Source organism: Cricetulus griseus, chromosome 6 (genome assembly GCF_003668045.3).
Source record: "Cricetulus griseus strain 17A/GY chromosome 6, alternate assembly CriGri-PICRH-1.0, whole genome shotgun sequence".
Classification (NCBI taxonomy): domain Eukaryota; kingdom Metazoa; phylum Chordata; class Mammalia; order Rodentia; family Cricetidae; genus Cricetulus; species Cricetulus griseus.
The window spans coordinates 58,576,801-58,601,872 of record NC_048599.1 but is presented as its reverse complement, the minus strand read 5'-3'; the positions used below and the strand labels follow the sequence as shown (position 1 = coordinate 58,601,872).

Sequence of the window (25,072 nt, the reverse complement as noted above, 5' to 3'; positions counted from 1 at the left end):
GAGACAGGATTTCTCTGTGTAGCTTTGGAGCCTATCCTGGCACTTGCTCTGGAGACCAGGCTGGCCTGGCCTTGAACTCATAGAGATCTGCCTGCCTATGCCTCCCGAGTGCTGGGATTAAAGGCGTGCACCATTTCCTCAATCATTTTTCATTATATATATATATATATATATATATATTTGTGCAAATGTCTGTGAGGGTATCCATACACAGAGGTCTGCAAGGGTATGAAGCTTCAAGATCCATCCTGGATCTCTTTCCATCTTTATTTCTTAATTTTTCTCTACCACTAGCTCTCTCAACTGAACCTGAAGCTCATTTTTGCTAGACTGGCCAATGAGTTTCAGGGATCTGCTCTCTCCTCACCTACTCTGCAGCAATGTGTTCATTGGATCACACTTTTGTTTTGTTGCATGGATTCTGGGGATCCACATTCAATTCCTGTGGTTTCTGTCAGGCACTTGACCAACTGAGAAGTGTCCTTATTATTATACCTTATGATTTTGATTCAGTTTCCCAGTGAATCTGGAGCTCATTGATTTGTCTAGGCTGGATGGCAACAATCGCCACGGTTCTGCTTATCTCCACCTTCCCAGAACTGGGACTACACAGATATGACCAGTTTTGTTCTGTTTTGTTTTTTGAGACAGGGTTCCACTGTGTAGCCTTTGGTGGCCTGGTACTTGCAACTAGACCAGGTTGTCCTGGAACACACATGCCTCGGTCTCCTGACTGCTGTGATTAAAATCGTGTACCACCACACTTGCTTTTTTTTTTTCCTCTCAAGATTTACTTTTATTTTATGTGTATGGATGTTTTTCTTACATGTATACTGTGCATCACATGTGTACCTGGGGCCTTCAGAGGCCAGAAGAGGGTTTCCAGTTCCCTGGAACTAGAGTTACAGACAGCTATAAACTGCCATGTAGGTACTGGGAATTGAACTCAGGTCCTCTAGAAGTGCTCTTAACCACTGAGCCATCTCTCCAGCCCTCAGGGTTTTGTTTTGTTTTTGTTTTTGTTTGTGGAGACAGGGTTTCTCCATGTGCTTTGGAGCCTGTCCTGGAACTCTGTAGACCAGGCTGGCCTTGAGCTCACAGAGATCCTTCTGCCTCTGCCTCCCAAGCACTAGGATTAAAGGCCTGGGCCCAGAAATTTTTTTTTTAAACATGGGTGCTGGGGAACTGAACTCAACTCTCATACTTATAAATACTTTAAGAACTGGTAAACATTTCTCCCCCTCATTCTCTTTAAACATTTAAAAATATGTATTTGTGTATTATGTATGTGTAGCATGCAAAGATTAACAGATTCCTTGTAGGAGTTTGTGCTTCCTATCATGTAGGTCCCAGGCATGCAACACAGCCTTAGACTTGGATGCAAGCACCTTTATGAGCTGAGCCATCTCACTCTCTTCTTGAGACAGTGTATCACTTAGGCTAACTTCAAACCTCAGCCTTCTGTGTTAGGCTCCTGAGTGCTGGAACCCTGGTACCCTTCATTTTCTCTGTTTTTTTTTTTTTTTTTTTTTTTTTTTTTTTTGTTGTTGTTGTTGTTTTCTTTCTTCTTCTGAGACAAGTCTTACTATCTTACTATGTAGATCTGTAGATCTGGCTGGCCTGACCTGCAGCTTAGACAGCGTGGCCATAAATTCACAGAGATCTCCTTGCTTCTTCTGCTTCTTGAATGTGGATGACAGGAATTTGCCACCTGACTCAACCATCTCTGTTTATGTTTTATTTTTTTTATTTTTTTTTTTTTTTAGACAGGGTCTCTCTACATAGCCCTGGCTGTCCTGGAACTCACTATGTAGACTAGGGCAGCCACAAACTCAGATTTGCCTGCATCTGAGTGCTGGGATTAAAGGCATGGGCCACAATGCTGGGTACTCTTTTTGAGATAGTATGTTGATGATCCTCTTTTTTTTTGTTTGTTTTTGTTTTTCAAGACAGGGTTTCTCTGTGTAGCTTTGTAGACCTGGCTGGTCTCGAACTCACAGAGATCTGCCTGTCTCTGTCTCCCGAATGCTGGGACTAAAGGCAAGCACCACCACTGCGTTGACGATCCTCTTGCCTCCCATGTGCTGGCTTACAGATGTGAGTCACTATTGCCTGGCTAAAGTTATGTTCATTTTCCTGTTTTATTTTTGTGAGACAGGGTCTCAGATAGCCCATTTTTGCTAAAACGTTCTGTTTGGCTGAGTATGAACACGAATTTCCAATTTTTCTGCCTCACAGTTGGGTGTTGGGATTTGGTGGATTTTCTTTTTCTTTTTTTCTTTTTTTGAAGGCAGTTCTCCAGCTTTATTTGATACTCAGCAGGTTAGTTCTCATCCACATTGACTGTCTGTAGATTCTTGAATGTGGTAACAGGCACATAGGTTACTAATGTGTTCAGCTTGTTTGGTGAGGCCTCATCCTCATTACGCTTTCTGGACAAACGAACATGGATACGGTATGGAACATTCCTTATTCTTTTGGCCCGGACAGCTTTATTGAGCCTGGTATCAATGTGCACATCTGGAGTCCCCATCTCCTTCATGGCAAATTTCCAGATTTCTTTTGAGTGCCTGAGGAGCGCACTTCTTGAAGCCCACGCCATGGATGCGCTTGTGAATGCTGGTGATATATTCTTGGGTCACCACCTTGTTGATGGCAGAATGGCCCTTCTTCTCAATACCCTTCTTTGTGGGAGCCATTCTGCGGGGCCCAAGTTGGAAAGCGATTTGGTGGATTTTCAAGGTTATGTAAGTTGTGACAAATTCAGATTCCTGGATATAAAGTCCCCAAGTCTCATAGTTTTATTTCATGCCATATATTTCCCTCGTATACATCTTTGTCTTATTTATCTTACACTTGTTTGTCTTTCAGGCTAGCAGACCAGGAGTTGGCAAATTTTTTAAATAAAGGGCCAAATAGTAAATACTTTAGGTCCCACTGTTATTGCCAGCATGAAAGCAGTACAAACATGTTTATGCTCCGTTTATTTGCTTCCTGGATTGGAATTTCATGTAAAATATAGTTACTATTTTGAAGAGTTAGGGATATAGCTCAGAAGTGTAGCATAGACAAAGAAAGTCCTTGGTTCATCTCCAGCACTAAAAAAAAGTTAAAAAATTTTTTCTATCTGAAAAATGTAAGGTTTAGTTAGCTCAGTGCTTGCTAGGATGCACAAGGCTGTGTATTCAATCCCATTGCCACACACACACACACACACACACACACACAAAAGATACAGAGACCTAGTAGGGTTTGGCACATGCCTGTAATTCCAGCACTCAGGACATCAAAGCAGGGCGATTGCTCTGAGTCACAGGCCACCCTGACCTACATCTTGTGTTCTAGGTCAGTGACATGGTTGTAGAGTAAGACCCTGTTTGAAGGGCAAATGGAAAAAGTGTATATGTGTGTGTTAGCTTGTGGGCCATGTAAAAGCATGCAGGGCATGGCCTATTGAGTTGTAGTTTACTATTCTTTATACACACCCACACTCGTACGACTCTTTAGTATGGCTCTTACTAAAAACTTAAGCATTGTCACTGTATTAGGGAAATCAATTTGTTTCATATCCTTTTCTAATGATGGGGTGCATTGTTTAGACAGTACCTTCCTGGCATCTCCATCTATTTGTCAATCTCTGTGTGTGTGTATCTGTGTAAAATATGTATGTGTTTGTGTAGGTATGTGTATGTGCATTTGGAGGCCAGGTGTTAATGTTGAGTGTCTTTGGTTACTTTCCATATTATTTTTGAGAAAGGGTGTCTCTCTGATCCCTGGAACTTATTGGGGCAGTCTTTTTGGCTACCAAATTTAAAGGATCTGTGTTTGCCTCCCCTGCTCTAAGATTACAGATAACTCTCCAGCATGTCTGGGTTTTTAAAGGGAGATGGGGATCCAAACTCAGTTGTTCATGATTGCACAGTAAACACTTTACTCTGATCCTGGAACTCACTGATTCAGCTGGCACAATTCAGGGATATTCCTTTCTATGCTTCCCTAGTGCTGGGATTATAGGCATTGAACACTTTTACCTGGCTTTCTTATTTATTTATTTATTTATTTATTTATTTATTTAGAGACAGGGTTTCTCTGTATTGCTTTGGAGGTTTTCCTGGACTCGAGGATCAGGCTGGCCTTGAACTCACAGAGATCCCATCCACCTGCCTCTGCCTCCCGAGTGCTAAGACTAAAGGCGTGCGCCACCAATGCCCGGCTGTAATGACATTTTCTATTTAGACACAGTAGGCATAGTGCCTAGGGCCATAGTTTTAGAATCTATGGTAGTTTTTTAGTTTCTCTTAAAGTTAGGGGGACAAAAAAAGGACATATCCCTGAAATTTTGGGTGAAAAAAAAATACATTTTGAATCTTTTTTCTTTTTGTTTTTTTTTTTTTTTTTTTTGGTTTTTTCGAGACAGGGTTTCTCTGTGGCTTTGGAGGCTGCTCTTGTAGACCAGGCTGGTCTCGAACTCACAGAAATCCGCCTGCCTCTGCCTCCCGAGTGCTGGGATTAAGGGCAAGCACCACCACCGCCCGGCTACATTTTGATTCTTTAAGACAGAGTTTCTCTGTGTAGCTCTGGCTGTTCTGGATTTCTCTGTGTAGCTCTGGCTGTTCTGGAATTCACTCTGTAGACCAGGCTGGCCTGGGTCTCAGAGATCCCCCCCCTTCTTTTTTCCTCCTGAGTTTGGGATTAATGATGTAGGCCACCACTAAAGAAAATATTTTAATATATAACTTTCACAACAATGCAGTCGTAAAAACCATACAATTTTACTTAACTTTTTGTTGTTGTTTTGCTTGTTTTCAGATACAGGGTTTTTCTGGTCAGTTTCAGGGACTTCATGAAGCTGAGGTGAGTTGTTTACCTTTCAACTTAAGGGACTTTTTGAAGGATGAAATGTTTCAGTCCTGGGAGGAAACTGTTAAACAACAGTAGCCTAGGCTGGCTAAATTTGTGGGGCTTGTCTTAAATCCCAGGTTCTAGGATTACTGGTATAGCCATCATTTCTTGCTAATTCTTCTTTTTTTGTTTGTATAGTTTTGTTATTTTGTGTGTGTCAATGTTTTTGCCTGTGCATATACATGTATGTTTATCACAAGTGTGTGTGCCTGGTGCCTTCAAGGTCAGAGGGTGCAATGGATCACTCAGTACTAGAGTTACAGACAGTTGTGAGCTGCCATAAAAATAGCCACGCTCTCTAGCCCTTTCCTTTTTTATTTTTATTTATTTTCTGAGACAGGGTGTGTTTCATTCTTTTTAAGACAGAGGATCTCTCTATATGAACCTGAACTCTTGATTCTTCTGCCTTTACCACTAAGTGTTAGAATTATAGGCATGTATCACTTTGCCCAGCTCATGGTTTATTCTTGTGTGTGTGTATATATATGTGAACAAGGTACAATGATACATGTGTATGAAAATTTCATAATGAAATGTATTGTTTTGTATGCTGATAGCATCTTAAAGTCTTTTTGTTGTACCCAAGGGGTGGTGGCACATGCCTTTAATCCCAGCACTCAGGAGGCAGATGAGTTCCAGGACAGGCTCCAAAGGTACACAGAGAACACTGTCTTGAATTCCCCCCCCCCCAAAAGTCTTTGTTGTTGTTGTTTTTGTTTTGTTTTGTTTTTTGAGACAGGCTCTCTACGTATCCCTGGTTATCCTGGAACTCACTCTGTAGACCAGTCTGGCCTCAAATTCACAGAGATTTGTCTGCCTCTGCTTCCTGAGTGCTGGGATTAAAGGTGTGCACCACCATGTATGGTATTTTAAAGTGTTTTTTCTTTTAAAAATACTTTTTTATGTGCATGTAAACATACTACATGTCTTTAAGCATACTGTGTGTATGCCTGGTGCCTGCAAAGGTCAGAAGAGGGCACCAGATACCCTAGAACTGGAGTTGGAGACAGTTGTAAATTGCCCTATGGGTGCTGGGAACTGAGTCCTGAGTCCCCTGGAAGAGAACAGTGCTCTTAGCAACTGAGCCATCTTCCCAGCACCAATACTCTTTTCCCCCAAAATGTCTTTTATTTTATAGAGAAAATCCTATTTCCAAGTTTAGATCACTTACTCTTTTTCTCTGATTATTGATTGTGTAGGTGATATACATAATAGTAGTTCATGCCTCTGATCCTAGTGCCCAGGAGGACATAACAGGGTAATCATGAGTTTGAGGTCAGCCTGGCTACACAGGAGACCCTTTTTGTAGTTTCCTTAGACCTGTTTGCCTACTGTGCTCCCCAGAGCTTTTTTGAACGCTGAAAGCTATGGTTTGGAGTTACTGCATCTACTCCTGTGAGGATTCTTGCTTTTATTTATTCTTTACCCATGCTTTACTCCTTAACACATAATTAGTACACATAATCAGATACTTAACAAATATCTGAGTGATTTTATTTATTTATTTAATTTTTTTAGTTTGCATCTCTTGCTGTGATTAAACACTCTAAGAACAACTTAAAGAAGGAATGGGGTTTATTTCAGCCTACAGGTTACAAAGTCCATCATTGTTTAAAGTCAGGGCAGGACTTCAAGCAGGAATTTAAAGCAGAAACTTTGAAGAATGCAGCTTGCTGCATCACTCATAGGCCTATGCTTAGTTAGCTTTCTTCTTTTTCAGTTTTTTGTTTTGTTTTGTTTTCTTCCCTAAGATAGGGTTTCTCTGTAGCCTTGGCTGTTTGAGAACTCCCTCTGTAGAGCAGGCTGGCCTTGAATTTAGAGATCCCCCTGCCTCTGCCTCCCTTAAAGGTGTACCTCACTACCATCTTGCTTTTACTTTGCTTTCTTACATAGCCCACAACTACTTGCCTAGGGCTGGTTCCTCCCACAGCGGCCCTGGCCCTCTTACATCAATTCACCCAGACAGGTCCACAAGGCAATCTGATCTAGATCTGAATTCACAGAGATCTATCGGTCTCTCCCTCTGAGAATGTAATATCAGCACTCTGGAGGCAGAAGCATAAAAATGACCACAATTTTAAAGCCAGCCTCAACCCGAGACAGGTGGGGAGGGGAAGTTGGTGATCATGATGAGATTGTAGAGTGCCTGCCTAGCACGCACAAGGCCCTGGCTTTGATCCCCAATACCTCATACCCTAGGGATGGTTGTTCAGGTTTGTAATTCTAGCACTTGGAAGGTAGAGAGAAGTAAGATCAAGTTTGAGGTCATCTAACTTTGAGGCCAGCATGAGCTGGGTATATGAGACATTGAATGAAGGAAAAAAAATCTTTTTTGTTTTGTTTTGTTTTGTTTTGTTTTTCGAGACAGGGTTTCTCTGTGTAGCTTTGGAGCCTATCCTGGCACTCACTCTGGAGACCAGGCTGGCCTGGCACTCACAGAGATTCGCCTGCCTCTGCCTCCCGAGTGCTGGCATTAAAGGCGTGCGCCACCAATGCCTAGCAGCCAAAAAAAAAAAAATCTTTTAGATAATGAATTATGCACTATATTCAAGTTGTTTAAATAGTATTTGTAGTCTATTTCTATACATCTTTCCTCTCTTAGCAGTTATTCTCTGCCCTCCAGTGGTTATAGCACAGTTTACAATTTAATAAAGTTACTATGAACCCATTGTTTAGATTCTGCATTGTTGGTTACAGGATCCTCACAGTATTTTTTTTTCTAAGTTTTTATTACATTTATTGTGTGGGGTGTGAGTGTGTGGGTGTGTGAGTGTATTCGGTGGCATGGGTGTGGAGGGTAGAGGATAACTTGAGGGAATTGGTTTTCTCTAATGTGTAAGTCCTGGGGATCAAACTCAGGTCATCAGTCTTGCCTTTACTCATTGAGCCATCTCACCAGTTAGTGTTTATTAACAGAAAACTTAAAATCTTTTGGTTTACTTTTCAGGCAAAATAAGGTTTCTCCTTCCTCTTTTAGGGTGATGTCTGGAGCCCAACTTAAGTTTATAGGTAGCTTGACCTGCTTCTTCCAGATCCACGTTGTGTTCCAAGTTCTTAGATATGGAGCAATTTGGTGATTTACTCTGACCTTGGCTGTACTATCTTTTCTATACCTTAGTAAAGTATCAGTATAAAGGTCACTGCCCTCTTTTGTGTATCTCTTAGAGGTCTGCTTGCCTCTGCCTCCTGAGTGCTGGGATTAAAGGTGTGGACCACTACTTGACTTCCCTTTCAGTATTTAATGTATTAATATTTTTTTAAAGATTTTATTTATTTATTATGTATACAACATTCTGTTTCCGTGAATATCTGCACACCAGAAGAGGGCACCAGATCTCATAATGGATGGTTGTGAGCCACCATGTGGTTGTTGGGAATTGAATTCAGGACCTCTGGAAGAGCAGTCGGTGCTCTTAACCTCTGAGCCATCTCTCCAGCCCCTTAATGTATTAATTTTTACAAGTGCTATTTATTCTAGATTGGAGTTTCTCCTTGCTTAGATATTTTTGTTCTGAGAAGAAGCTGACCCTTGACTTATTGGCAAGATAATTTATACCCCACTCTGGGCTTGTTGTATGCTTTTTTTTTTTTTTTTTTTTTTCCAGAAGGCCAAATCATAGTTATTTGGGGAGGATGCTATGTGCCTGATCATAATTTCTAAATACCTGTCTGCAAGGACATTTTCAGTGGTATATAAGTTTTCCATCTATATAAATATATTAAAAAGATTATTTGCAGGGTGGTGGTGGCACACGCCGTTAGTCCCAGCACTGGAGAGGCAGGTGGATCTCTGTGAGTTTGAGGCCAGCCTGGTCTACAAAGTGAGTTCTAGGACGGAGAAACCCCATCTTGAACTCCCCCCCCCCCAAAAAAAAAAAAGGATTATTCATAGGTCAGTGAGATGGCTCTGTAGATGAAGGCGCTTGATGTCAAGGTCGAAGATCTGAGTTTAACCCTGGGACCTACATGGTAGAAAGAGATTTGACTCCCAGGTTTTTTTCTGAGTTCCATAAAGGCGCTATAGTATGTGTGCCCACGAAATTACACAGACAACAGTAAATATAAATGTAAAGTTTTACAGTGTAAAAAAAAAAACAAACCTAAGGAAATCTGAATAAACTTTAGCTTTATAGAAATGATTATTTGCTGTAAGGTATGTCCTCTTCAGTAACTAATATTAAAATACTCCCCTTGAAAAATAAACAAATAAACATGATAACAACAGATGGTATACTTTTTTTTTTGGTTTTTCAAGACAGGGTTTCTCTGTGGCTTTGGAGACTGTCCTAGCACTTGCTCTTGTAGACTAGGCTGGTCTCGAACTCACAGAAATCCACCTGCCTCTGCCTCCTGAGTGCTGGGACTAAAGGCGTGTGCCACCACCACCTGGCTTCTTTTGTTTTGTTTTGTTTTTTGAGACAGGGTTTCTCTGTGTAGCCTTGGCTGTCCTGGAACTTGTCTTATAGACCAGGTTGGCCTCAACTCAGAGAACCATTTGCCTCTCCCTCCCAGGTGCTGGGATTAAAGGTGTGTGCCACCACCATCTAGCTTTCTTTTAGGCATTTAAGAAAAATATGTCTAGCTGCTGGAGAGATGGCTCAGAGGTCCTCTTTGCACAGGACCTGGATTTGGTTCTTAGCATCCACATGGTAGCTCACAACTGTAACTTCAGTTCCAGAGGATCTGATGCCCTCTTCTGGCCTCCATGGGTACCAGGCACATATGATGAACAGGTATACCTATAGGCAAAACACTCATATAACTAAAAATCTGGAGAAAAAAAAAAAAAAAAGGCATGCCATTGTGGAAGAACTGAAAAGGTAGACTCTGAATAAATTGCTTAAGATGAATCTTTTATGTTGAATCTGTCGCTTAAGTTCTGTCAAGAGTTCTATTGTAGACAACTGAACAGTGTGTGAATGACAATATTTCCCTTTGTCCTCATCATATAGAAGGCATGTGAATATTTGTTGAATAGAAAATGTATCTATGTAGGGATGGGCTAGGAAGGTAGCTTATTCAGTAAAGCACTTGTCATACAAGTGTGAGCTATTTAGAGTTTGAAATCCCAGCAGCTACATAAAAAGCTGGGTGTGGTGGCACAGGCTTGTAATTTGAGTGCCAGGGAGGCAGTTTCCTAGCTTAAAAAATGCATGTATAGCTGGGTGTTGGTGGCGCAAGCCTTTAATCCCAGCACTCGGGAGACAGAGGCAGGTGGATTTCTGGGAGTTCGAGGCCAGCCTGGTCTCCAGAGTGAGTGCCAGGATAGGCTCCAAAGCTACACAGAGAAACCCTGTTTCAAAAAACCAAAAAAAAAAAAAAAAGCATGTATATGAAATAGACCAAATCTGTGTACATTCTAGTCAGATCCTTTATATTCTATGTATTATTTTTTCCTCCCTCAATATTTAGTAAAACTTTGAAAGTTATAACAAGGAAAATCAAGGGAAGGATTGTGTTTTTGTGAGTTAGGCTTGAATGAACAAAGTGAACTATGAGAAACAAGTCAAAAATTCTAGTAAGATGAAGCATAGCATCAGCTTTAGTGACTAGTTTGGGCTATATGCAAGTCAGTTCTGGGTTGGCATTTTGAAACTTTTTTTTTTTTTTTTTTTTTTTTTTTTTTTTTTGGTTTTTCAAGACAGGGTTTCTCTGTGGCTTTGGAGGCTTTCCTGGAACTCACTCTTGTAGACCAGGCTGGTCTCGAACTCGCAGAGATCCACCTGCCTCTGTCTCCTGAGTGCTGGGATTAAAGCCGTGCGCCACCCCCGACTGGCCCTGGCATTTTGAAACCTTTTTTTATAAGTATTTCGTCTTTTTCTATTCCTCCACACCCCAATCTCACTGTGAAATGCATGTAGTTGTAGTATTTCAGGTTTTTAATGATGGAGATTGAACCCAGGGCTTTGTTCATGTACTTTGTGCAAGTACTCTACCACTGAGCTGTATTTCTCCTCTGCTTCCTTTCTTCTGGAGATAGGTGGCCTGGAACTTTATAGCTTTGGCTTGTTTGGTAGCTTATGATCTAACTGAGTGCTAGGATTATAGGCCTTCACCATCATTTCTGGCTAATTGGCTCCCCTGCCCCCCCTTTTTTTGAGACAAAGTCTCTCTATGTAACTCTGGCTGTCAGTATGTAGACCAGACTGGCCTCAAACTCACAGAGATCCATCTGCCTCTGCCTCCGAGTGCAGAATTAAAGGTATGTACCATCACATTTGGCTAAGGATGGACTTAAAGGAAAATAGAATATAACTAAGTACAATTTGAAGAATACCACATTACCATTCATGCAGTTACTTGAAAAAGCAATAAAAACAACACAACAAACAAACAAAAAACCCAGATAGTCATGTCATTTGGTTGCTGGGGATGTAGCACAATTGGTAAAGTGCTTGCCTAGCTTGCATAAAACCAGGTTTGGCAACAGCATCAGTTTGTACCTGGAAGGTGGAGCCAGGAGGTTCAGAAGTTAGAAGTCATCCTTGAGTATGTAAGGTTGAAGCTAGCCAGGGATACATGAAACCCTGTTGTAAGCAAAATGGCTACTTGGTAAATCCAAACTGAATTGACTCTTCCAACATTTATAGGTTGGGACTTCACTCTGAAAACCTGTAGGTAGTGTACCTATTGGGAGATCTAGTGCTGCTTCTTGAAAATGTTTTATTTATTTATTAAAAAAAAATTAACCTGACCAAGATGGTGGTGTCACACATGCCTTTAGTTCTGTGAGTTTGAGGCAAGCCTGGTTTACAGATCAAGTTCCAGGAAAACTAGGACTACAGCTGCAACAGAAACCCTGTCTTGACCACCCGCTCAAACAACAACAACAACAATAAACAACAAAACAACAAAGAAAAAGGATCTGCAGGACCATTTCATTAGAAGTTGAGAGAAAAGAGGGTGGGCAATTTGTAAATCTTGTCAGTTGGAGGGAGTTGTAAGAAAGTCATGCCTTTTAAGTCAGGGTCAGCAATGGAGGTCTGTAAGAAGCTCTAGAAATGATGGGAAGAGGTCTTCAGAGAAAACAAAGAAAGCCCAGAATGTCAGCGCAAACATACTTAGGATTTTGGCAAAGAGATAGAAGTTATGCTCAGAAAACCAATGAGTCTTAGCAGTGGAAATCAGTAAAGTTGCTGAAATGTGGCATTTCATGTTTGCCTGAAGTAGGGAAAGCACAAAAGAGCATTTTCATTGCTCTCTTCCATGCAAGTTGGTCTCACAGATTTTCCAATTAGAAAGGTTATTTGGCTTGTCTTTTTGGAGGTGCCATGAAGTCATGCATACCTTAGGGGCAGACATAAACTCAAATTTTAGTCTCAGAAAATGGGATTTTTGAGGAAGCATTACAATCCTTGAGAAGGCATCTTGGTTTTAGTAGGAAAGGTTCTTGGAGTCAAAGAAGAGGAACATGCTACAGAAATGGTTGTTTTTTCAGTTCTGCCTAAGCTCTTAAATGCTCTTTCCAAATCATGGGTTTCAGAATGATTTCAGAAGTCTGTAAACTTTAGTTCTGGGCTTGATTAGTATAGGCAATTTCTTTGTCTGTGTTGTATGTCGTCTTAGGAAGAGCTAAGTGAAAAGCAAGTCAGATAAATTTTGTTGGCTATCCCTACCCTTCCACTTGGCCCCATCCTTAAAATCTTGTTTTTCTTCACAAGTGTTTGTATTGTCACCTAGCACAGAATAAGTTTTCCTATTATCTCCCAGTTCTTCGGAGAGTGAAAAGTTTGGAAATGTGGACTGCAGTTTTTGTCTTCCTATTCAACTCTTTGTACCTCTTTTCACTTTAAACATTATTTGCTGGTTGGTTAGCAGCATGAAAGTAGTAAGCAGAAGAGAAAGAAAACTAAAATTTTTGATGTTTGGTTGAGAAATACTGTTCTTTGACCTTGTTTTGCAACTGCCTGATACACTTGTTGGTTAATGTTTTCTTTGCATTTTAAAGCTTCAGTGCCTTGAAGAAACAACAACAACAAAACAATTGCACAGGATCAAGGCACAGAATCTTAGATAAAGCTCTCAGGCAAATTTCTTGACCACTTGTTTTTAAGACACCTTTCATCTTGGTATCAGACAGTTCAGTGGCAGCTCTTCTTCCTTTAGCGAACTTCTCTTTCGTTTGTTTTTCATTTCGACAAGGTGTCTCGGCAGGCTGAGCTTGTCCTAGAACTGGAACTCAGAATGGAATTCAGGTTAGCTTCGAACTCGCAGCAATCATCCTGCCTCAGCTTCAGTGTTGTGATTACAGGCTTAAGCTTCCATTTTCTGTTCTCAAAGAGGCTTTCTCTTATTTTCCTATTTTTTTTGTGTGTGTGACTATTGGAAAAATTGCTTACTCTTCTTTCATGGTTTCCCAGTGCCCTGGCGCTTTCCAGCCCCACAGCACAGGAGGTCCTCAGATTCTTTTGATGGACTTGTGAAGCTAGGGGGTCTACGAAGCCTTGTGTGGGTGGGGCTGGGTACGGCAGGGCGGGGCCATCGAGGATTCCCCTGGGAAAGGCTGAAAAGTCTAGCTGAGAAAGGCCCGGTGGGCTTTGGTTTCAGAATTTTCAAGAAGGCTTCGAGTACAAGGTTGAGGGTATTGGGTACCTCACTCTTGCTTCGTCTTTCTTGATTCTGGAAGTTCCAGTAGTACTTTCTGGGTTTCTAAGACGCGAAAAGCCTGCGGCTTCGGCTCCGGGGGCGGATCCCAAGGGTCTTGACGCTGCTCCGGGCCGGCTGGCCTCCCGATGTTGGGGGAGGGGTGAAGAGGTGCTGCTCGCGCCTCCCTTTGCGCCTGCGCGGCGGGCTCCAAGCGGGTAGGAGCGCGTGCGCGGTGACGTGGACGGCCGGTGCGTGCGCAAGCTCTTCAGCTGAAGCGGACACACGGTGTGCGAACCTTTCAGAATAACCCGCCCCTAGAGGGATATGAAGGACTCGGGGTGAGGCCGACCACGCCCCGCACGGTAACTCTCGGGCCTGGGTGGAGGGCATCGCTTCAGTAGTGGCCCGATTGGAGTTTTTTTGAGAGTTTAAACCACTTGTGTATTTGAACGGCTTGACCAGCGTTCCGCAGAGAGGGCTTCGCACGCCTGGGCCTGGCTGGGCCTTGCGCGTTGCAGCCTATGGTTTCTTGAGTGAGTTGCGCATGTCATTTCGCTCGCCTCCCCGACCTCACTTCCGTGTCGCTCCGAGAACTAACTAGGAACATCGACGCCGGAGACCGTGGCCACGAGGCGGGCGGGGTGAGAAGTGCCCGTGGCACGGCCCTGCCCTCGCGTGCGTGGGGTGTTGAACATCATGGCACGTTCTGGTGACGATTTCTAGCCTGGCTGTAGTTCGAAACCTGTGCTGAATAAGCGCAGGTTTTAGAGTTCAGCTGTAGGGGTTTCAACTCTCTGAGGGAAAGAAACAACCAACGTCGATTTCTCTAAGGAACTGGATGCAGTGTTTTGACACCTATACAAAAGTCTCCCCAGCGAGGAATTTCTGGTCAAATGAAGGCAAGGACAGAGCTTAATGGGGAGGGGCGATGAGTGAGAACTTTGTAAACAAAGGACCTGTGATTTCCAAGTGCAAATCGAAGTAGGAGAAAACAGGTGGGGAAGAGCAGGTGTTGGTTTCTTTTTCTCTTTGTGGGCAGCCTTGACTGGTTTTCTGTTCATAGGACTTCCCCTTTCTGTTGAATTTTCAAGTAGGTTCTGGCTTGAGTATAAGGTAAGCAGGGGCATTAGTAAGCTTGCCATCACAAAGTTGGGGAATCTGCGTTCGAAGATTATATAGAGAAGTTGGGAGTCTTTTTTGAACTGGTGAAATTGGTGGCAGAGTGTATTGCTGTGAAGTTTTTTGCGTTCACTTTTCGTTCCCCAGGAACTGTCTCTTTCCTCTGGCAAAAGGATGGAAGCAGGGGTGGGTGGAGAGTGTCTGAAAAGAAGGGTGGTGGCTTGATTGGCAGAACGGGAAAATCTCCAGACCCACTCTTGTTCCCGGCCGGATCCGACACGTGGATCTTGAGATATTAGGAGCCACTTACACTCAGCCTGTGTGTGTTGAGCTTGCCAACCTTGAGTGGCCGAGTGCCTAGTAACCCTGCCTAGCCCGCTTTCCTGTCGGGCACGACGCCGCAGCAAGGCTGCAGTTAAGGTGCAGGCGAGTGGCGTGACGGCTGCTGGGAAATGGGCTGGCGAGGTGGTTCCTTGTGTAGTCTCCAAGGTAACCGAAAACGGCTGTACATCAGTCCCAGGATCGCAGGGTTCCGCCTGGCTGCACGTGATCCTTGGGACTCTACCCTGGAAGAGTTTTCTTTGCAACATTTTTTCACGTTTCTGGCTAGCTATCTTCTGTAGTTTAAAATCAGAATAACTAGCGCCTTAAAAACAAACAAACAACAACACACGTAGTGAATTGGGTCCTCTTAATTGAAACATGAAGGAACTTTAGTTCCCTTGGTGCTTTGGCATATTTATTTCAAATTTTCTGCCCCTTTTCTGCTGTAAAGGTTAGTTTTCCAGATTCTACTTAGTAACTCGGTAGGCACCTAAAAGCTTACTAGCCTTAATTGTTTCAGACTGATACCTAGGAATGGAAATACTTAATAAAATTTGAGTTTCAAAATGCGATTTAAGGAACAAACATCATAGTGAACCTGTCATACAGTAATACAGTAATTTATTGTTTGAAAGGATTTAGTTAGCATGGGTAACATTGAGAAATGTGTTAACCATAATTTGAATTTTTTTTAAAATGATATATTGACTTGGAATTTTGACTTGGTGTAGTTAAATTTTCTTGACACAGTATGTAAATCATTTTTTTGCTACATAGTGTGTTTTGTGGGTTGTATTAGGGTCACCTTTATAGTAAAAATTTACCAAAGACCTTTGGATGAAAAAAAAAATTGGTACTCTGAGTTTGTTACAATTGATGCAACTTGCTACACTGTTTTAAACCATATTCCTTAGAGATTGTGTGTATGTGTAATGAGGGGACTTCAAGAATCGCCAAGAATTCTTCCCTTTACAACTAAACTTTCTTAAGGTCCTTTCTAACTTACTTTAATCTAGGTAAATGCTTGATGAGGAAAGGCTGAACCAAACATTTTTGAATTTTGAAATGTAAGTAGACCAGGTTGGCCTAAAACTTATACAGATCTCCTGTTTTTATCTCCCCAGTGCTGAGATTGGAGGTGTATACCACAAGCCTGTGTTCTTTGAGCAAAATACAGAGTATTCCATTATTGCTGGAAAGGATTTTTTTTTTCTTTTCCTGGAGTAGCCTTGCACTTCTAAAGTACATTTGATTTTTGCAGTGAACATTTGTCGTTATCTTCGACTTCAGAGTGGTCTTTGTATGGTTATGAGTGAAACAGCATATTCACCAACTGATGAACTGTAAATGAGAAAAATCAAACATAGGGCTAGGAATGTAATTCAGTGGTATTCCACTTGCATATCATGTGAGAATCCCTGGCTGGGTTCAGTTATCAGTTCTACTGGGGGCAAAATCCTGTTTTTAATTGTAGCCATTGTTTCTCAAGTTCCTGATAGTTTGGGGTCATAAATTAGCTCTTTGATTTTATGTATTTTGGTTACCTGATGGAATAAATTGATAGGTTTAGTTTTTTAAAAAAGGCTTTATGGAAGCCTGCAAGTTCTGACTTTTCATATTTTTGTTAGATGCCTGTGTACAAAGTTGAAATAAGGCAATTTGATTTTTTTCTTTGTGGAGAGGGATGGGGCAGGCAGGTCTTATGTAACCCAGGCTGGCCTTGAACTTGCTATGTAGTTGAGAGTGATGTTGAACTTCTGATTTTCCTGCCTCTAGTGTCTGGGGACATAGGCATTCACCACCTTGCCTGATTTTTTTTTTTTTTTTTTTTTTTTTTTTTTTTTTAATGTGATGCTGGGCAGTGGCTTTGTGTATGCTAGACAAGCACAATGGTGACTGAGCTACATCTTCCCAATTTGAGTTTTCAGTACTTAACTTTATTTAGGCAAAGGAAAAACTAAATATTCTACTATGGTTTATAGCTTTTGATGAGTTATCTAAGCTTCAACATATTACAGAGTCCCCAGGTGACTTGTGAAACTTTGTTTTGTCAGTGTGTGATGGGTATGGTCCAAGCATATTAGTTTTAGAAAGCTAGTTATCTTTATGGATAAAATCTTAAAGCCTGTTCTAGAAAATAATTATTTTAAATCTTACCTACTTTAGGCCCTAGGTTTAATCCCAGCACTGTAAAATAAACATCCACATACTTTAGTCATTTGAACCCAGGACTCCAGAGCCCAGTGTATATTCCTGAAGAATATATCCCCAGGTCTGCCTAGCTAAGAGTGAGACCTTGTCTTAAAACCAATCAACCAACCAACCAACCAACCAAGAAATGTCAAGATTAAACAAAAACTACTCTGGTGTTTTAGTACTAAGAACTAGACCTCCTCCTAAGCCGCTGGGTTGGAAGTGGCTAGGCTCTTCCCCTGATGACCAGGCTCTGCCTATAGCTCTAGTGTGGCCAAGATGGGATAGATGCCTCTAGAACAGTGGTTTTCAGCCTTCCTAATGGATGACGCTTTTATACAGTTCCTTATGTTCCTCCCTCCCCCACAACCACATAACTTCATAGCTGTAATTTTGCTATTGTTATGAATTGTAATTCAAATATCTGTTTTCTGATGGCATTAGATGATTCCCAAGGGGTCTTGACCCATGGGTTGAGAATTAACTGCTCTAGAATTGGCTGAATCTGATATTTATTTATGAAGTCATATCAGTGCCATATAAAGAATTAATTTTGGGATTGTGTATATAGGTCAATGTTAGAGCACTTTTTTCTGAGCATAAATTATTTCATAAGCATCAGAGCCCTTTTAAAATGCTAATTATTCCATTTTATGCTTTTATATATTTTTTCCCCTCTGATTGTCCTCTCTCCCTTTTAGTTCTTTTTTGTTTTGTTTTTACTGGCCCTTGAGCTTACATAATTTTCCTGCTTTAGCCTTCTAAGTTCTAGGATATCATGAGAGCCACACCAGTTTATATAGTTTTCTAAAATGAATACATAATTTTAGTTTGTATAAGATTACAGGGTTATTAATTTTTTGAAGAGATAGGTTATGAGTAATTTTAGTTAGTTAGATTAGATTAAAATTAGTTTACAAAAATGATAGAAATGATTAGGTAACTGGGTGTAGTGGTCTATGCCTACAATCCCAGTGCCTGAGGGGCAGACACAGGATTGCTGTAAGTTTGAGGCTAGCCTGTTCTACATAGTAAGAACCTGACTCTGTCTCAAGAACCCCTCCACATTTTTTTTTAGAGAATGATTAGATATTCCAGAATGAATATCCTTAAACAGTGATTGAAAGAATATAAGTAGTGTCTTATATTTAAAGAATTTATATAAAATAACTGGGAATATTTTTTTTGGATAACATAGTTGTATTTTTCTTTTTTGAGACAGGATCTAAAGTATTCCAGGGTGATCTTGAATTTCTTTTTTAATTATTTTTTTGGCAATTTCATACTTGCATATAATGGATTTTAAATCATTTCACCCCTACTCCTCATTACCCTCATTTCCTCCCTCCCTCTCCAGTTGAAACCTGTTTTCTCAAGTCATCCTCCTGCATTAATGTTTCTTTTTTTTTTTTTGGTGCGCTTGTGTGGGTTTGCATGCCTCCTGATGAATGTGGAGGTCAAAGGACATATTTTGGATTCAGTTTTCTCCATTCACTTTTATGTAAGGTTTGGGGATTCAACTCAGATCAACATCGTTGTCTGACCAGTGTCTTTTCCTGCTGAGCCATCTTGCTGACCTCCACTGAGTTTAAGTAGCATGGATAGGGGGTTATTTACAGGTTTATTTGTGGCTACACCACTGAGTGACTTTGAACTTGTGCTCTTTTTCTCAAGTGTTGAATACAGGCCAACACCACCACTACTGGTTTATGCAGTGCTGGAAATTAAACCCAGGGTTTCATGAGTGCTAGGCAAATCTCTACCAGCTGATCTACCAGTTCAGCCATAACAGTTGTATTTTTGTTTAAAAATTCTGAGTAGATTAAAGGTTTTTTTTTTGTTTGTTTGTTTTTTGTTTTTAGGATGAGAAGGCGCTTGTGACTATGTGTTGACTTCAGTTTTCTTTCTACTGAATTTCTTACTGGAATCATGGAAGAGAAACAGCAAATTATATTGGCTAATCAAGATGGTGGGACAGTGACTGGAGCAGCACCTACCTTCTTTGTCATCCTAAAACAGCCAGGAAATGGCAAAACTGATCAAGGAATTTTGGTTACTAATCGAGATGCCTGTGCTTTGTCGAATAGGGTGTCTTCACCAGGAAAATCTAAAGGGAAGATTTGCCTTCCAGCTGATTGTACTGTGGGAAGAATCACTGTTACCCTTGATAACAATAGTATGTGGAATGAGTTCCATAATCGAAGTACAGAGATGATTCTGACCAAGCAGGGAAGACGCATGTTTCCTTATTGTCGCTATTGGATAACAGGCTTAGATTCAAATTTAAAGTATATCCTTGTAATGGACATATCTCCTGTGGATAACCATCGTTATAAGTGGAATGGTCGTTGGTGGGAGCCCAGTGGGAAGGCTGAACCCCATGTTTTGGGGAGAGTTTTTATTCATCCAGAATCTCCTTCCACAGGTCATTATTGGATGCATCAACCAGTATCTTTCTATAAACTCAAACTTACCAACAATACACTGGACCAAGAAGGGCATATTATCTTGCACTCTATGCATCGTTACCTGCCAAGGCTTCATTTGGTGCCTGCAGAAAAGGCTACAGAAGTGATACAATTAAATGGTCCTGGTGTTCATACTTTTACTTTCCCCCAGACTGAATTCTTTGCAGTAACAGCTTATCAAAACATTCAGATTACCCAGTTGAAAATAGATTATAATCCATTTGCCAAAGGCTTCCGGGATGATGGGTTGAGCAGTAAGCCCCAGAGAGATGGAAAACAAAGGAATAGCTCTGATCAAGAAGGGAATAGTGTTTCTAGTTCTCCTGGTCATCGTGTTCGTCTTACTGAAGGTGAAGGATCAGAGATACATCCAGGTGATCTTGTGTTAAGGGGTCATGAAACATCAGGCCTAGGTTTGGAGAAGCCACCCCGTAATGTAAAACAAGACTTTCTTGGTTTTATGAGTACTGATTCAACACTTGAAGTCCCTCAATTGAAGCATGAAATTTCTGAAAGGTAAGTCACAGTTTTTCTTCTTTTAAAAGGATTTAATTATTATGTATACAATGTTCTGCCATGTATACCTACAGGGCACTAAATCTCATTACAGATGGTTGTGAGCCACCATGTGGACTTCTGAAAGAGCAGCCAGTGCTTTTAACCACTGAGGCATCTCTCCAGCCCAGTTTTTGTTTTCTTAAACTTACATTACTTAGTGTGTGTTTGTGTGTGTTGATCAGAGAACTCCTTGTTGGTGTTCCTTTTACATTTGTGGGTCTGGGACTTCAGAATTTGGTTTGGTGACAACCACCTTTACCCAATCAATGATCATCTTTTCAGTCGGGCAATAGTTTTTCTGTTCTTAGAGATAAAAAGAAGATTGAGATGGACCACTTTTTGGAGTTAATTCATTGGCTCTGTGGAATGTCGTAGATGTTGATTATCAGTTGTTGTAAAGCAAACCACACCTGTTTCTAATTCTTTGATGTTACAGCTTATTTTTCTGTAAGGTATATCCATTGGGTTTAGGGTGTAGAGTTGCAGCCAGATTGGGTAATTTATCAAGATAAGGAACTTTTCAAAATAAGGGACTTTTATTTATTTGTGGTTTGTTCTTTGTTAACACATGTAGACAATTCATGATTGTGGAAAAGAGGAAAAATTATAAATGAAAGTTTATCCAATTAAGGCATAAGATTTCTCATTATAAGCTGAATTTACTGCCTTAAGGCCATCCTAACCCATAAATTATCCAAATTAAATAGAATCTAAAAATTATTTATGAAAATATCCTAATGTATTTTCTAAAAATAAATTCATTCTATATAATTGAACCTTTGGGGTGTTTTTGTTTTTGTTTTTGTTTTTAAATCTCAGGTACTGGGATTGCAGATGTCCACCCAAAGATGGTTGGCTTCTTTTTATTCTCAATTTTTTTTTTTTTGAGAGAAGGTCTTACTATGTAGGCTTGGCTGGCTTGGAACTTGCTTTGTAGACCAGGCTGGACTTGAACTCACAGAGATCTTCCTGCCTCTGCTTCTCAAGTGCTGGTATTAAAGGCGTGGACCACCATGCCTGACTTAAAATCGTCCATCTGTCCATCTATCCATTCATTTATTTTTGGTTTTTTCAAAAGAGTTTTTGTGTAGCCCTAGCTGTCCTGGAACTTGCTCTGTAGACCAGGCAGACCTTGAACTCATAGAGATCCATCTGCCTCTGCCTCCTGAGTTCTGGGATTAAAGGCATGTGCCACTACCACCTGATTGATTTTTACTTTTTAATGTGTATAAATGTGTATATATTTGTATCTGCATGCTATCTATATATGTGTGTGTGGGTACCTGTGGAGGCCAAGAGAGGGTAGATTCCCCTAAGCTGGAGTTACAGGTAGTTTTGAGCTACAGAATGTGTGTGCTCTGGAGAGCAGCAAGTGCTTTTAACTACTAAACCATCTCTCCAGCCACCCAGATTTGTTTTTTAAAAATACATTTGTTTCTTACCATCCCTTTATTTAAGCATTTAGAAAAAAATGACTTTAAACATTTACGGAAAGATTCTCAAGCCAAGGGTGTAGCTCAATGGTAGAATGTCTACGTAGCATGTTCAAAATTCTGAGTAATATATAGTAAGTACTGCCCTTCTTTGCAAAAAGATGTATAAATTTTTAAGTTGTACATCTCTGAGTAACATGAAGTTCTATGTTGTCCTGCTCTGTCCTGCATGAGATGTTCATTCCAGCGTCCAGTATATCCATGTGGTGTATGCTACCTGCACAATAATTAGTCACTTAGTAGCCTTCTCAATTGTGGAAGGATTGTAATTGTTGCATTTGGTTAATTTTTTATATATTATCCTATGCTGTTGGCATAGTGCCTATGTCATTTACCTCATGTATCTAATCACATAGGCACTTTGTAAGTTCATCACAAGAAGGGTGAGTTCAGTATAGTAAAATATTATTAGAGAATAGGAGACCTCATTCACATTTCTTATAGTGTATTGTTAAAATTCTGTGGTATAATTAGTTTTTGTTTTTAATCTATTATCATGCCTAATTTATGAATTGAAATTTATCTTAATTACCTGTGTATAGAAAAATATATAGGGATTGCAAACATTTCTTGGGGATGATTTAATTGTACTCTAGGACTTTTGATACACCTTTTTTGGTAGACTGCCTGCCTACCATAGGCCATGCCTTGGATATGATTTCCAACACCACATAAAAACAGTGTGACACTTGTCTAATCCTGGCACTTGGGGAAGGAAGACAGGCTAAAAGATAAAAAGTTCAAGGTTATTCTCACCTATATATCAAAATTTGAGATCATCCTGAATAAATAAGACCCTGTCGTTAAGAAAAATTGTTTTAAGCTTTCTGTCTTTCTTCTTGCCTAGTTGCTCTAGTTAGAGTGTCCTGGGTAGTGTTGTGTAGAACTGTTAAAGGTTTATGATTTCAGTTTTTATGTTTCTGATGACTGAGAATTTTTGGTTGATGTGGTCACTCAGGAGATTATATATGAGATAGTCTTCTCTTGGTCATTGTTTTTTCCCCCTGTTTACATTGTGTACCTTTAAGGTCAAAACTACATTGTCTTTTGTTTTCCAAGACAGGGTTTCTTATAGCTTTGGAGCCTGTCCTGGAACTCATCTGTAGACCAGACTGGCCTCAAATTCAGAGATCCACCTGCCTCTGCCTTCCAAGTGCTGGCACCACTACGCTTGCCTGCTTTTGCTTTGTTTCTCTAGTGCTGGGATTAAAGGTGTGTGCTACCACCACCTGGCAACTACATTGTTTTTTAAACTAAGAGAGCTTTATAGTTCCAACTGACTGACTATGGTCCTATTATATAATCTGTTGGGCCTTTTTCTAATATTAGTCATTGTTGGCTCCCAGCTATTTTGATGTATTTTTTATTTTGTGCTCTCTTTCCCAACTCCCCTTCTCTCTTTTTTAAGACAGGTCTCACTATTGGCTGCTCTGGAGCTCACTATGTAGACAAAGCTGGGCTCAAACTCAGAGATACTCCTGTGTCTGCATCCCAGGCGCTGGGATTTAAGGTGTGCTTGCCTAGCTTTGATTTGTCTCTTGATTGCAATTTATAATTCAGATTGTTGCACCATCTCTTCCAATTTTGCATTGACTTCTAGTAGTCAGTCATTTTTGCTTTGTTTTGAGGATACTGTCTGCATGTAGTACAAGCTGTCCTTTAACTCACCATTCTGCCTTAGCTGCTGTTTGAAAATGTCTGGCTTCATGCCAGCCTTCCCCCCCCCCCAAGACAGGGTTTCTCTGTGTAACCTTGACTGTCCTGGAACTCACTCTGTAGACCAGGCTGTCCTTTAACTCCCAGAGATCTGCCTGCCTCTGCCTCTTGAGTGCTGGGATTAAAGGCCTGCATCACCACCACCTGGCCTGTGTTACTCTTTAATATTTGCTTATTTTGTGTGTGCACAGCTCTTGTGTGGAAATCAGAAGACAAGTTGCATTAAGTTCTTTTATTCTACCATGTGGGTCCCAGGGATTATCAGGTTTGGCACTAAGTGCCTTTACCTGCTGAGCTGTCTTGCTGGCTCTAGACTTTTAATTTTTAAATGGAAGGCTGATAACTGTTAGTAATCTGTGTAATTTTTCAAGGGTATAAATATATACATTCCATTCCAAATTAAAAACAAAGGCAAGCTTCAAAATGGTTATGCATACCTTTAATCCCAGCACTTAGGAGACAGAGTCAGGTGGATCTCTGTGGGTTTGAGGACAGCCAGGACTGTTACATAGAGAAACCCTGTCTCAAATAAACAAACAAAAAGTCAAAATAGTACTATAATAAGCCCTGGTTCTCAGTAGAGGATAAATTCTAAGACCAAGAAGATGCTTGAAACTACAGATGGTGTTAAAGCCTGAATGCTTGCTATGTTCTTTTCTATGTACATGTTAACTATCACAATAAGAGGTTAACTATAAAAACAATGCAGCAATTATAATCTTAAATTTACTAATTTGTTTTTGTCTTTTTTTTTGTTTTGTTTTTTTTTGAGACAGGGTATCTCTGTGTAACAGCTCTGTCTGTCCTGGAATTTGAATTCAGGCTGGTCTTGAACTCAGAGAGATCTGCCTGTTTCTGCCTCCTATGTGATGGGATTAAAGGCGTGTGTCACTACCACTAGGCACTACTTACTTCTGTACCTTGGCTAACGACCAGGCAACTGAAAATGAGGAAAGCAAAACTGAGGACAAGGTAGTTTTAGTTTATCATGTTTCAGCCATGTATGATATACTATATTTGGTTTTGACACTAACATCTCAGTATTAGGCCTACAATTTTAAGGGTATTATCACCAAAAAGGTTTCCCCTGTTTCAGAAACCAGCCCCAGGCCACCTTTTTTGATCAGCAGGTTATAGATCTGGAGATTCTAATCTCCCTTAGATTTCACTAACTTGCTTCATTTACAGAACTCTGGAAATGTTGTACAGATCTCCTGTCCACTTTGCTCTTCCCAGAGGCTGAACTGACTGAGACTCAAGAGTGCCAATTCTCTAACCACTTTCCATCTTTTTGGTAGCCAGGCTGATATTGAAGCTGCTTGAGATGGGGGTGCACTATGTAGTCAACTCATTAGCATAAACTTAAATGTGAGCAGTATGCTCATGTATAAGAAAAATAACTCCTATTCAGAAAATTTCAAATATTTAAGAAGCTCTGTGCTATTAACTTTAAAAACAGAATATTATATAAGTACATATACACATTTTTTCTTGTTTTTCATTTGTTTTGCTTTTTTTAAAAAAAAAAAAAAAGATTTTATGGAGCCGTCGTTGGTGGCACACACCTTTAATTCCAGCACTCGGGAGGCAGAGGCAGGTGGATCTCTGAGTTGGAGGCCAACCTAGTTTACAAAGCTGCACAGAGAAACACTATTTCAAAAAAAAAAACAAAAGAAAAACAAAATCTGTTCAAAGTGAATCAAAGACATTAAT

The 25,072-nt window shown here is 40.5% G+C and overlaps 1 protein-coding gene and 1 pseudogene across 6 annotated transcripts in view; one reads left to right on the top strand and one right to left on the bottom strand.

Annotated features, from left to right (window-relative positions):
• The window catches only part of Mga (MAX dimerization protein MGA), an 81,876-nt gene that overhangs the window by 6,131 nt on the left and 50,673 nt on the right, over positions 1-25,072 (top strand). For 5 of the 6 annotated variants that reach the window (XM_027422145.2, XM_027422147.2, XM_027422144.2 and 2 more), the window contains exons 2-3: positions 4,810-4,854; positions 18,987-20,108. In XM_027422145.2, coding sequence (XP_027277946.1) covers positions 19,054-20,108 — 1,055 coding nt within the window. In that variant the 5' untranslated portion in view covers positions 4,810-4,854; positions 18,987-19,053. The remainder of the gene's footprint in view (positions 1-4,809; positions 4,855-18,986; positions 20,109-25,072) is intronic. The other variant, XM_027422142.2, reaches the window with a different exon arrangement.
• Positions 2,324-2,708, bottom strand: LOC118238790 (annotated as a pseudogene).